Source organism: Pseudochaenichthys georgianus, chromosome 12 (assembly GCF_902827115.2).
Source record: "Pseudochaenichthys georgianus chromosome 12, fPseGeo1.2, whole genome shotgun sequence".
Lineage (NCBI taxonomy): Eukaryota > Metazoa > Chordata > Actinopteri > Perciformes > Channichthyidae > Pseudochaenichthys > Pseudochaenichthys georgianus.
The window spans coordinates 16,358,431-16,372,807 of record NC_047514.1 but is presented as its reverse complement, the minus strand read 5'-3'; the positions used below and the strand labels follow the sequence as shown (position 1 = coordinate 16,372,807).

Sequence of the window (14,377 nt, the reverse complement as noted above, 5' to 3'; positions counted from 1 at the left end):
GACCAATGGTGATGAGCCATGTCACACAGGGAACCAATGGCAAGGAAGCACACCGTTCAGTGGGATGAGTTTTGACCTACGATGGCTGCCGCCAGCATGAGCTATCATTATAAGGAGCCCAAATCCCCATTTAGACGGAAAACAATGCCTTTTAAATCATACTGGACTTTCGCTTTTCTTATTTTTAATGCAGCATGGTGTTTTGCCGAAGATGAACATGAAATGGAGGAGTTTTTGAAGCGGGAGTATTCCCTTTCCAAGCCTTACCAAGGTAACAGTATTACAGCCCACTGTCACTGGGGCAGGCTGACAGATGCTTCCAGAAGAATGCATTCAGCGATTAAATCACATAAGCTTTTGCTCTATTCATTTGACAATGTCTCGATTATTCTGGCATGCTTTCGTTCTCCAGATAAAAATATCCCTGATGTAACATTTAGCCTGTTACTGTAATAAAACCATAGCCTATGTAATGTCCTACATTACATTGTGCTTCATTAGACTGTGTTTGTCTAGTTTTTCTCTGTTGTTTTGCAACAAAGCAGAGGCTGAATGAGCTCTATTGTGCTGTGTCATCTTTTTTCTTGCTGATGATGCTATTTGTGTGCTCAGGTGTGGGATCCGCAAGCTCCTCCCACTGGGAGCTGATGGGTGATGCCATGGTAACCACCGACCAGGTGCGCCTCACCCCTGACAAGCAGAGCAAGCAGGGGGCAGTGTGGGGCCGCCTGGTGAGTAAAACATAAATTCACCACATTTACCAGTTTTTAAGATCCACCAGGCTTACGCTATTGCAGTCTACTTGCAGTAACTCCTCCCCTCATGAATCTGGCAATGTGTTCAAGTTATCAAGTGTCTGGAAATATCAACACATATTTCTACAGTAGTGTTAAGGGTGGTTGTACTGCCTATGTTTAAGTATGGGTTTGGTGTGGGAAGATGTTTTGGCAACTGGGTTGATGCTTGAGACAGCCTGTCATCTTCTGAGCTGTAATCTTATCTGTCACTAACCAAGAAAAACACATCGTCTGCTGACCATGATTGTGTTTGGTTAAAAACCTCAAATCTCTAAAACGCTGATCCAAATACTATCTGACTCAACAGAAGACCCTTTTCCTCTTTTTTTGTTACCACTGAGGGCTAACATGGACCAGCTGTTTCCCTTTTCGATTAGTATTTCCCCTTGACTTGACCTCAACTCTGTGACGCCTACACAGTGCTAAAGAAAACATTACTGAAAGAGAAACAGACTTCAACTTAACAGTTTCTTTAAAATCAGAATTGTAATGCCCATTTGTTGGAGCACACACTTGATTTCAGGTGTTTTATCGAACTTGTGTGTGTTCCTAGCCTTGCCATCTGACAGACTGGGAGATGCAGGTGCACTTTAAGATTCATGGACAAGGAAAGAAGAACCTGAATGGTGACGGGCTGGCCATTTGGTACACTAAGGAACGTATGCAGAAAGGTAATCGCTATACAATATATTATTTACATAACTTTACTTCTAATCTCTATGTTTGAATACATTATCAAAACTATTATTTTCCAGGTCCTGTTTTTGGAAATATGGACAACTTCACTGGCTTGGGTGTGTTCGTGGACACGTATCCCAATGAGGAGAAACACCTGGAGGTATGCTGGCGCAGTCACTGCCCAGATCCAACCTGTTTTTGGAAAGAAAAGCAGCTTTAAAAAAAATCATAGACGAGTGCTCTTGCAAATTTGTGTTTCATGGCTGTCTTTGTGTTCTTTTGTGCAACCTTTTGGAGTCAGGCGCAGAAGAAAAGATATACTCCTCGCACTCAGGTAATCTGCGTTCTTTAATATTTGATCACAATCCTATGTCCATCTAACAGCCTCCATTAGTGCTTCTCTGTCTGCAAACATAACCTCATTGTTGATTGATCCCTGCATGGTTGCCATGTTGTCTAACCGGAGTTAGATGAATCAAAAAAGCATGCAACTAAATGTGACATTCATTGTAACACTCACTACAAGTTTGTTAATAAGGGCTTTTTCAATTCAACCTAATGAACAGCAGCCTTTTTTTAACACCAAACTCGAATTGCAAAGGCTTACTTTTTTATTAAGATAAGTACTTTATTGATCCCAATTTGCGACATTAGCATTAAAAAAAAAAGTAGGAAAATATACATGTTGAATTACAAATTAACAGTAACAAAATATAAAGCAGGATATAATATATACATGTGAGGAATGGAATATTAAATGTGTGTGTGGTGTAAGATGAGGGACTGATTCAAATGATGACTATATCCTCATCGCTCCGTTTCCTTTCTGTGACCGCAAGAGGATCTTCCCCTTCGTTCTGGCCATGGTTGGGAACGGAAGCATTAGCTACGACCACGAGCGTGACGGCCGGCCCACAGAGCTGGGGGGGTGCAACGCCATGGTGCGCAACCTCAAACAGGACACCTTCCTCTTCATCCGATACGTCCGCCGCAGACTCACAGTAAGAGACTCTGATCCACGATATTACATTTGCCTAGCACACGACGACACTTCCTCATGTGTAAACAGTCACACCTCTTATTAGCATGGTTGGCTGAGTTTGGCCTGGTCATATTTATTCAAGCTTTGTTTATAAAGTGTCTGTTGATTGAGCATGCATGCTTTTATACAGCCACGCCTAGTTTAAGGTTTCACTGAAAAATATAAGAATTGAGGAACTGACACAAACAGAACAGATTGATAAATAGTCGTTAATGCAAGTACAGGCAGGAAAGGCCCCGGGAAATTGTTGAGAATAGTTTGGAAATAGGCTGTGATTTTTCAGCCAGGCCTTTGCAGACAGATTATACATTAATGTCTTTGTCAGTCATGAAAAAACCTCTGATGTAATACTTTTGAGTAAACTAAGGGCTAAACTAAGAGTCTAGGCAGAAGCATATATCACTTTAAGAATGCAAAGTTAGGTAACTTTGAAATATAAATGATTTTGTCATTGATAATTATAGATATTTATTTAGGATATTATTGATCACAAGCAACAAGATAAAAACGATATTGGTATACGACTGAATCCTCCTTCAGAATAACGGAAAGAAACAACAATTATTATGATATTATCTTTGTTTTTACTTAGTCATTCAGATGGCACATTAAACCTATTTGGCAAAAGAACTGAGACGTGTCAGGCATTCATACCCAGTGAGTCTCTATACGTTACTGAGTTGCATCTGTTCTTCAGGTGATGATAGACATCGATGGGCAACATGAGTGGAGGGACTGCTTGGACATACCCGGGGTCCGGCTTCCCAAAGGATATTATTTTGGAGCATCATCCGTCACTGGAGACCTCTCAGGTAAACTATCACTATGCCGAAAAGCTCCCCAATAAAAGTGTTTTCTTACCATCCAATTAAAGATGTTTTGGACCATGATAAACAGACAGACAATATTATTATTGTAAGGGAAACTTCTGTGTAGCAGCAATGCAGTGGGAGTCACCGACTCAGGAAGAGCAGGAGCTTTGATGTCAAACACTGATGGTTTATTTGGAGCTTCGGCCGGAGGATTCACATCACAAGTCACAGCAGTCACGATCTGACTGCACGGGAGAGTTGCCACGTCAATTCTGAAGAACTCTACCCCAGACCCATGTATTTAGCTAGTTCCGAGAGCATCATCAACATGCTGCATAACAAGATAGAATCATAACACCTCTATCAGCTGACGTCAACAGGCAGGAACGTAGAATCATAACACCTCTATCAGCTGACGTCAACAGGCAGGAACGTAGAATCATAACACCTCTATCAGCTGACGCCAACAGGCAGGAACAGGGAGACAGAACACTGAGAGCACAGCAGCCAAGGTTACGAGGTGCGTGTGCTCAGTCAGGACATTTTGAACTGATAAACTGGGTCAAAGTTATGGACCTTGGAAAATATTCCCCAACAGTTATTATATATAATAATGTGGAGGAAATTGGCGAAATCGTGAAAATGATCACAAGTGAAAACCTTTTTTATCTCACTCTCATGGTAGAGAAGTGGAACAAGTCTGATTTACGAGTGTGTATCCGTTCCCCAAGTCATCTTGTTCCCAGTTTTACAGTACTTGTTTTTCTCTCCTAGTTTTCTGTCTATTTGATCTTATTGTCATTTTATTTTTGAACGTTTGCCGTGTGAATCCTTTGCCCACCTATTTACTTCTTCTAAATATGTTTTCTAATAACAATCATATTTTCTGCTGCTCTTTCATAGATAACCATGATATCATTTCCCTGAAACTCTACCAGCTGACGGTGTTTCGGAGTCAACAGGAAGAGGAAGAGGAGGAAGAGGAGATAACCATACCCAGTGTGGATAACTTTGAATTTCTTAAATGTAAGACACACACTCGTCTGTGTGGGATCACCTGCTCTCTCCTTGTCTGTCTTTCTGCTGCATGTCACTCTTTCCGTAATCTTTTATTTATATGTTTTTAAAATAATTGTCCTCCCCTTTCTTCTCTTTTTACCTCCCTGACTCTCTTCCAGTCGGTCTGGTTGATGATGGGATGAGTGGAATAGCCATTTTCTTCGCCGTGCTCTTCTCCATGCTGGGCCTCATCTTCCTCATCGTCATCGGCCTGGTGGTCTACAGCCACTGGAAGGAGAACCGACGCAAGCGCTTCTACTGAGAGGGACTGTGACAAAAACAAAGATGGAGGTGGTGATAGTGAAGACTACTGAGGTCTGAGGACCCAAACCGCACTGAGACGCTGCTGTCGGAGTGCAGCACGTTGTGTTTACCTGAGAAAAAACACTATATCGACAGGAGACGGAGTAGATGTATCACCTGCTACTCAAAGCCATCGTCCAACTTTGCCATTGGTCGTTATGAAGCAGTAGGAAGAATTGATTTCTGTCCTCCGCCCGTCTGACACACACCAGCTCGGCCTTACCATCTCTGCCTCTCTACCTGTTACTCAGCATACGTGCAGTGTGACATCCCCGTTTGCTGTAGTTGACAAATAGGTATTTCTGAGATTTGTTCTTGTGTTTTTTTCACTGACTTTTATGGTTTTCAGATATGATATATAAGTATCCAATGTTTTCCAATCTACAGTATGACTTGAAGCGCTAACCAAATAGCACTAAAAACTATTTAGGCCATCCGTACTGTAGCTACGTGCTAACATGAGATGCATTTGTATTCAATCATTTGGAGTGTATACTATATAGTATGCTGTATATTCTAGTAGTAGTTTGCATGGCTTTCATTTAGGTTGTTAGTTATGAGTTGTTGCACATCATTGTTTACAGTATGCCTGACCTTTTGATGTGTTTATGTAAAGCGTATATGGAAATCCGGCCTGTTTAATTGATGCATGTGGCAAATATTTGGCTGTTTCAAGGAAATAATTAGTCTGGATTTTTATTTTTAACAATTTAATAAAAAAAAAAGATTTAGATTATTTATTTTTCATTTCCCAAGATTTTATTGTAGTCCCAAAAGATTAGAGCAAACTCCTCTAAATATATTTAAAACAAATTAATTTAAATGTTGGATGTGGACTTTGCACTGAAGAGATTTTTAATATTAGACACAAAATTATTTATTATATAACTATTTTCCTTTTTTCTGAGAGTTTTCTTTGCACATTGTACACTAATATTAATTTGTTTGTTTTTAACACTACCACTGTGCTTCTGTCATACCTCAAATGCTCTTAGGAAGAACGAGTAAACATGCTGGCTCTGGAGGGAGCTGTTGCTCAGCGTTTGTTAAGTTCTGGAAATGTTTGAGGCCTCATGTCAACATCATATATGTTTCATGTGTTGCTTTGTTTTCAGTTGTGCAATAAGTGAGGACTTCCTTATTTCATGTCGCCACTTTGACAACCACCCAACCTTATTTATAGTGTGTTTGTTTTGTATGACAACCGTGCCTCATGGTTCCTCTGTTACCCACGTGTTACATTTGTAACCAATGTGGTTGTCCTGAACTATTTGTATTTCCTCATTAAAGACCAACAAATAACTACATTGATCATGTGTGTGAAGTGTGTTATATGTAAGACAAAATAAATGTTCCTGTGTACCAGGTAGAAACCACTTTCTGAAAAATAGTGCATTATAGAAAAGCTTATCAAACTATTTAGCATGTGCCTGAGCATCAACATCCTAATGAGTGTATGACATAACCTGTCAATAATTCAGGCCCACTCGGGGGTGCTTTACACGAAGCCATGAGACCATCCTCCAGATCCATATCTCATCTTTGTCATGTAGGTGGGGCCCATTTCCACTCAAGTGCTCAAGAAATCTTTTTGTGGAGTCAACACATGTTTACAACAACATACCAGGACCCTGCAAAAGGCTACTTGAGATGAAATGGAAACATCAAAGGAGTCAAGAAATGGCAAGGACTGTTCAGTTGAGTGCCAATCTTTGTTTTATTAAAAAAATAATAATACAAATGATGACCCATCAAATACATAGCAGACTTCATACTAAAACCAAAGCATTTTTATCATTCAGTGCTTTAATTCATAATATAATAAACTCATTTTGGCTTGTTTAAAGTGTTTGGGGAAACAAAGAGTGTGTTGCCTGTTTGAAGATGCCTGCTTCCTTCTCAAACTAGGCTGTTTCTGATATTTGGCCAAAAAAGAAAACCCACATAGCTAAACTGTGGCGGCCCCATCTGTTTGGTATTATCTAAGGTTGAGACTATGTTTCAGTTTACAGAGAAAATACACCTTTAGTTAAAAATGTTCCTTAACAGCCAAATGTGTCCTGGTTTAATGTAAGACGCCTGCAATCCATGTTGAGGTCGTTCAATTGTTTATTATACAAAACGTTTGAAACTGATAGACTTGTTATAGCTGGGATTAAAGGCAACAGTCAGAAAATTCATCAAGATGGAGAAAGACGAAACCCATTTCTAAAACTGAGAAAACCAATGAATTAGTGCAACAAAACTGAGGGATGGAATACAGATTAAAGATATCAGGAAGGAATTCATCCAACATAAACAATATATTCAACTTTTTACTCTGGCTTCATCCACTTACTAATGTGGGTTATCTGTGAGCCAGGAGTAGAAGTGTTAGTGGTTGGAAAAGCCAGAAAGACGGGGAAATGATATATATACTAAAATTGCTTTTTAACTCAAGCCCCTCACACTGAAGCATACATTCTGACCACATCAATGCAGTAGCATTACAAGTTGGATTTTACACGTTTTCTTAAACAAATACATGTACGCACACCAACAGAAGATTACAGTACAGTGCAGTGCCACAAGCACTCGGTTATATTGCTCATACTGGTGCCCACAGACAAGTAACGGAGAAGGTGAGAAAGGGGTCGCAGCATATAACAGTAGGTTAATGTTTTTGCATAGCCTAGTTGAGTAAACTACAATATAGACTACAGAGATGCGTGATGCAGAAAAAAAAGACATTTTACAACAATGGGAAGAACTGCTTTGGCTTCAGGAGACGGGTCAAAAATGTTTGAATTTAAAACTCTAGCACTGCGTGATAACCCTGAGAGTGGGAAACAAATCGTCACAACCACACACACACACACACACACGGGTGAAATAAGTCACGATCTGTGTAGCATGGAGGTGACTGTTGGTAAATGAATCTGTCTGGCATGAGTGGCTGTGCCCTCCTGTTTCCAAGGGTCCACAAGCGAAGCGCTTGGCTACAGTTTGTGTAACCAAGACAGAGGCTGGTGGTCCATGAGGAGCCAACGGGGCGAAGAGAAAACGCCCGTACACGCAGCTAAGAAAGAGTCATGTGGGGGGGATGGATGTCGCATCACGCACCTCCGTCGACAAAACAGAAAGGCAAAGTTTAAGCCTATAAAACAAACGTACACAGTCATATACAATCAGCTGTTAAATATGAGCTCCACCACAACATTGAAAGAACATCCAAACCAACACATGTTCAGAGAGTGGATCTCGGCAACTGTGGCTTTAAGTGATCAGCACAGAGGCGACCAATCACACAGTGAACTGGATGGATGTGTCCACGACTGATGACTGATATAGCCCTTAACCTCGTGTGAAAACCAGGGAGGCTTGGTAGTTTTTGGTAAAGAAAAAAACGATGGACCTCCAGTTTCATTAATCACCAAAGAACCCCCTATCCTTCCCCTCATTCCTCACCCCCCTTCCCCTATTATCTTTGTCTAAATATGTATAGAAATAAGCAAAAATGCACCTTAGTCAAAAGGTTAAAAAGCAATCTCTTGTAGGAGTTCATTTTCACCCTCCAAACACAAAAAGGATGAACAACAACAAAAACTAAATGTTTTTTTTCCTCATGCTTTCAAGCCAGTTAACATAAACTAAGTTCGACCATATCCGCGTAACAAAAACAATCGCATAATCTGGTCATCGCTAACAGTTTTTTTTTCTTTTCTCGACACAACCACCCCTCAGATACAAAACTACAGAACGTGTGATGCTTTAAATCCTGTGGCTTTAAATGTTTACAAACCACATCCTCTTCTCATAAAGCAAGCACATTTCTCGGAACAAGCTTTTTTTTCTTCTATCGATACAAAAACACTCCGCTCTGAAGCAACCATACAGAGGCTATATGTTATTGTGCAGCTCCATAAATAAGACATTTGCTCTCTCGAGATGCAGCAAGGCAGCTTGAGGTGTGTTGGTCAAAACATGTCTTTTATTACTTCTGTGTGCAGTCAAGCTCACAGTGCGACCTCTGGAAAGGTCGTCGTCATGTTAGTCTGACTGCATGTTTAAGCACCTGCTTGACAACACAAGGACCACAAACCTTGCAACAGCACTTATGAAGTCAATGAAAATGAAACTAAATATGATTTAACCTTAATAAGCCATGCATTCATTTTGATTTCCCTCTATATTGATATTTTGGTGCACACGCTAGTCTCTTGTATTGTTTTCCTATGGGCCCTATCATACGAATCGTTGTGCAGAACCCAGTGTCGCATCATGTTAAGAGGCCAAGAGTTTCCAAAATGTGTCTTTGACAGAGTTGTTTTAGTGCTGAAAATAAAGAGACATGGCAATTAATTTTAATAGCTGAATAAATACACCAGGTAAGCACGAAATGTTGGCTTTTACTCCCCACTTAGCCTGCTGGAAAAGTATGAATAGAAGCTTTGATTTAAACACGTTTGCAACCTGTTAATGATAACTGGAAGTTAGGTTACTGTGCCTCGGACATGTTTAATGCATAATATACAACAGACTATTGCACCAGAGAGGTAACACACTCCAAAATGATAAAGGCTGCAGTACTTTGTGATCACCTTTGAAGCCGAATGACTGACCGTCTGTACAATGCGTCTGTTTTGACACACAGTATCAGAGCAGACAAATAAAAGGCTGTTGGACATTGTCCCAAACTAAATACCCTACCGAAACATGTACTGACTTACCAGCTACTGCGCTATGGACAGACTTTTATCTTTTGTTTCGCAGTGGTTTTCCTATCTAACAATTACTAGTTTTACTGTCTGCTATGCTTTGAATACATACTGTACAATATAATGAGCAAACAACAAGCAACAGAGGAGTTTGCTGTTAATCACAACAGATTCTGCAGCTGTGCCAACACTGGCTGCAGAGAAGAGCTTGCATCCACCTCAAGTTGCTGCCAACGGAAAATACCACTGCAAATCCATCACACTGCTAAGAGCCACCGGGGCCACACAGTGCCGGGGCAGCATCAGCCAACTAGCTAGCATCACTGCACAACGGCATAGCATGGCGCACACAGTAATTACGACACAACTTGATATAGGGCAGCTAAAACCAAACCAGGCTATTTCTTTACACCCAACATCTGGTACACAGATATGTAGCCACTGTAGCCCACTATCATTAAAAGAAACAATGAGGAAAGCAAGTAACAAATGGCTAGAAAATACTAATCAAATCAAATTTTAAAACACAGAAATTCATGCCTCATGCAAAATACCAGTGCTTTTTATAGTTAATCCACCTTAGTGCTGAGAAAGTATTACAACCTGATGCTTCAGCACTATAAAGATATTCAAACACAACTCAATCACAAGACTCAACCCGTCCCTACTGCACTATAACATCCACTCACTGGAACACACTCTAGCAGCCCCCGTCATGGAGCTTTGTTGCAATAATAGTGACACCTGCGGCATTTACTGAAGCATAGCTGGTTATAAAATGGACTAAAAAGCAGGTATATCCTTCATTATGAACATCCAACCTATACATTAGAGTGAGGATAATGGTACACTCTGACGTAACACAGTTAATAAAGAAACGCTAACACGGGGACACCACAAGGCTTTTTGTGAATTACAAAATGGTGCCAAGCCCTGTTGGCCTTTACAATGAATGCAATGCAGCCAGAAACCAAAGTAGGGAGATGATGTGCACACAATCAATAAATCATTAAAAGCTGGTCGCTCCCTACCTACAGTTATGCCAATGGCTGACCACAACATGAATAACGAAGAGGAAGAAGGGCTAGGGGGTGTATGACACTTAAAACAAAAGACAAAACTAAAACTCCTTCTGGTATCGCTCCTCTGCTGTTTGTGAGTTTAAACTCCCCCCCCTCTAGATGCGAAAAGTCCCACAGACCTGACACCAGAGGCTGGTTGCCATGACCTCAGAGCTGACATCATCGTGCAGCTGTGCTCTATATTTCACAGCACACACACACACACACTAACGAACACGAAGCTCGGGGGAATTAAATGTGTGCGCCTGTTGGTTCATCCAGTTCTGGTTTGTCTTTTCCCTCCTCTGCTTCAGAGTCATAGCATGGACAAGGGAGAAATGTTGTTGACCGTGTTGGTATGCTCCAAGCTGATCGTCCCTCCGGAGGTAAAATGTCAGACGAAAGGTTGGCCGAAATGTCCTGACCAAGGAGAGTGCAGAGACGGAAACACGATGACAGTGCTCGAGGAGAGGGTAGGAGCGAAGAAAACAGTCGATTCTGGTTTCAGTCACAATCAATCGCTGCCTTCTCACTACCTCATAAAGGTGTTATGAACAAATGAAGCATCCAAGTGTGTTTGCTGGTTTCCCCACTAAAGAAAAGCAAAGCAAAAAAAAAAAAAAAAAAAAGATTCATCATTCTTAATCTGGAGCCATTAAGGATTAGTTATCATCATCATCATCCTCCTGACGTCACGCCTGCGTTAGTTTAGAATTTTTTGAATGAAACATAATGTGGTGATGATGATGGCAACAGATATGTCATATATTTCCCTGCGTGAAGCAGAAAGCCGTGCTGGTTGGCTGGTTAGTTAGTTATGTAGGCAGGGAGTCACACCATGTGGTCTCCATTGCTGGTGCTGGCGGTCTGACTGGGCAGCTCGGGGGTGCGCTTCTTCTGTCTGAAGGCCTGCTGCCGGGGCCCGGAGCAGCAGTCCTGCCCGGTGACCTTACACATCCGGTGCTCCTCATCGCTTTCCTCCTCAAGCCCTGAACCTTCGTCTATGTCCAGCTGGCAAACACACACCTCAATTCCTGAGTCACCGGTCACGTGGCGTCGCCGAGTGATAAGCTCCTCATCCTCCTCCGCCACGAGCGAAGCCTCCACGTTCTCCTCTACCACACACTGTGCTTGGACCGACACCGACACAGCTTCCAGATCTGGGGATGAGCCTGAAGCCTGACTGTCGTCCCTCGGGGCTGCTTCAGGCAGGGGGTGAGGCACTGCAGCAACTGGCTGGCTCAATTGTGGAGGGAGTGATGGGGTGGTTTCAGGTGGGTTTTCAGAGTAAGGAGGAGGCGGTGTTGGGGGGTGACCGACCACCTCTTCATAGTCAGGAAGCTTGCAGTCGTTCCAGAACCCTAAAAGTCAGCATACACAGAAAGCTTTAGCATCCAACCAACATTTCTATAAGTTGCTGTACATACTTTTCATGCTTTAAAAATAAGTTGTTTTAAGTATTGATAAGGAAAGTGCATCAGGTAAATATTCCAAATGTATTTTGCTGGGATATTATTACACTCTACAAGTAGAAAAGAGGTTGGAGGTTGTGAAACTGCTTCATAATGTTTTGGGGTATTTTTTTAAACGCTGTGCTACATTTGTGTGTATCTACCAGATCAACTTTCCCTTTGTCAAAACCTAATCTAACCAACCCTGAGAGCACTCAAAAAACTAAAAAAACATACCCTGAGTAAATTGAAAAGGCTTGTTACTACATTCCCATGATATCCTCATGTAAGAGCTGCAAGAATATATGCTTGTCAGGGTCTCTATGTTAGTCACTGTCTGTGTATGCTCAAAGTCAGAGTTGTGTTCACATTCTTGACATCAAGTCAAGCAGCATGGTCAGTCTTGTTTGTGATATTAAGGGGCAGGATATCAACTTTCAACTGACATTAGGGTGGCATCTCCGATGTCTGATGCCGTACTGACAACTGACACTTTGCTCTCCAATATACACACAGGCAATTTGCAACAGGGTATACCAAGGTCAGGATGAGGATCAGAACCTCTAATTCAAAGGTTATATCTCTCTCGGAGTACAAGGTGGCTGTTTCATTCACAAAGGGCAGGGAACAGCTGCTCCTTGTGTGTATGCAAAATCAGATATGCCCTATCCATCTGACTATTACATTCTGGGAGGAGGGATCTTTACGTCCAAGACTACTCACTTAGATTGAGCGGTGGAGGGGAAATGAAGGAGCTGGAGGCTCCCTGGTAGGCCATGAGGCTGATCTCACGTTGACGCTGCTCCTGCTGAAGGCGCATCTTAACCCTCCGGTGTCGGTAAGCACAGCAGCAGCTAAGCATGATGATCAGGGTCCATACCAACCAAAACCCTATGAGAGGTGAGAGAATCACCGTCATCTTATCATCAAATACTGGCAACTGTTTTTACTTTCTAGATATTTTTTTGCGAAAGTGAAACTAATTTCTGGAGTAAATATCAGACACAAATCAACACAAATCTAAGAGTATGTTCTCTTTAATCTGAATTTAGTGGGACAATAGTGATGGGATACAAATAAATGTTGTGTGATTAATGTTAATATAGCATAAGGAGAAATAAACTAAAGAATAGGAACTTACACCAGAGCTCGTAGTAGTAGGTGCAGCACTCAGTCTCTCCACAGCAGTACCCCATCTCACAGCGGTACTGTTCATTGTTTACCCCGAAACAGAACTCCTTCCCCTTAAAAACACACAAGAGGTACAGAAAGTGAGAGTCAATTACACAGGTCAACAAGAAACTGCAGTTAGCTTTCGGTAAACTGACAAATGTAACCTTACTGTGTTTTCACAAACAGGCTTAATTAGTTTAGCCTGTTTGTGTAAATTAGTTTCTGTACACATTTATTGTCATATGCACCGTAACTACAGTGTAGTTATGGTAAAGAAAATCTTGAGTCCCAGTCCCTTTCAACAATGCAACACAACTATAAATAAGACATAATACAATAAAATTGTGCAAAAAGAAACAGAATAGAAATAAAATTGTGCATAAGAATGTTACAAGTGACCAATGTTCAGGTAATGCAGGAGAAGTACTATATACATGTAAAATAGACTAAGACAAGATAACAGAAAGTGGAAATAAATGCTGTACAACAATAAAATACTGCTTGTTGTGGTAACAAATAACAGTGACAAAAGACACTGACGTTTATAAAAGGCTCAAGGCAATAACAACCATCACTGCTAAATGTTGCAAACGATACAGTAAAATTGTGAATTACTACCATTAAATTGTAATTTAAATACGTATGTGATAATGACAATAGAAGACTGTAACGTCACTGATACTGGTCAAACGAGGTCAGCAAGTTACGCCAATAAACGTTGGTACAAATACAAATGTTACATTTTCATTGCAAGTGTACCAATATTGTCAACGTAATTTGAATAAAGTTAAAATTGTGTTTCATCAGGAAAGCAAACCGGACAAACTGGGACTGCCTGCCTAATATCATATATAACTACTAATTTACACGTCAATTTGCAGTGTACCAGTTAGCACAACGGCTAACGTTAATCTCGATACCCTTGGTTAAAACTGTTAAATCCAGGTGATAAAACACAGCCATGTATCTTGGAGTTAAAACTTAAATAATCAAACTGTCGAAATATAAATCAAAACTTTGCCTAACTGACGTCATCCGCAGGATACAGGAGCGAACCGTGCCCCGTTTCCTTTGTGGAGGAGACAAAAAGGCTCGGCTAAAGGCCTTCCCCACCCCGGCAGCAGCGGCATCGGCTGGAAGCCTCGGCCGACCCTGGGTGCACTAGCGCCGGCTTACCTGCACTAGACAGGTCCCGGTACAAAGAAGACCTACAATGGATCCCAGTGCTTTCTGCGGCATCTTGCTGGGGTGTCGGCCGTTGACACGACGGGAATCATAAAGCAGTCGGTCAATGAGATGTCTTG

At 41.4% G+C, this 14,377-nt stretch overlaps 2 protein-coding genes across 2 annotated transcripts; one reads left to right on the top strand and one right to left on the bottom strand.

Annotated features, from left to right (window-relative positions):
• The first annotated feature begins 73 nt into the window (after window positions 1-73).
• Window positions 74-6,003, top strand: lman2la (lectin, mannose-binding 2-like a). Its single transcript, XM_034096558.2, has 9 exons — window positions 74-271; window positions 613-731; window positions 1,351-1,468; window positions 1,553-1,635; window positions 1,777-1,809; window positions 2,315-2,476; window positions 3,215-3,329; window positions 4,233-4,355; window positions 4,508-6,003. The coding sequence occupies exons 1-9, from the start codon at window positions 82-84 to the stop codon at window positions 4,648-4,650; spliced, it is 1,086 nt and encodes a 361-aa protein (XP_033952449.1). The 5' UTR covers window positions 74-81; the 3' UTR covers window positions 4,651-6,003.
• Window positions 6,004-6,389: 386 nt separating this feature from the next.
• Window positions 6,390-14,332, bottom strand: wbp1 (WW domain binding protein 1). The gene is made up of 4 exons (XM_034096393.2): window positions 14,250-14,332; window positions 13,042-13,144; window positions 12,624-12,791; window positions 6,390-11,810 (listed from the first exon to the last, which is right to left on the bottom strand). The coding sequence occupies exons 1-4, from the start codon at window positions 14,310-14,312 to the stop codon at window positions 11,281-11,283; spliced, it is 864 nt and encodes a 287-aa protein (XP_033952284.1). The 5' UTR covers window positions 14,313-14,332; the 3' UTR covers window positions 6,390-11,280.
• Between the last annotated feature and the right edge of the window lie 45 nt (window positions 14,333-14,377).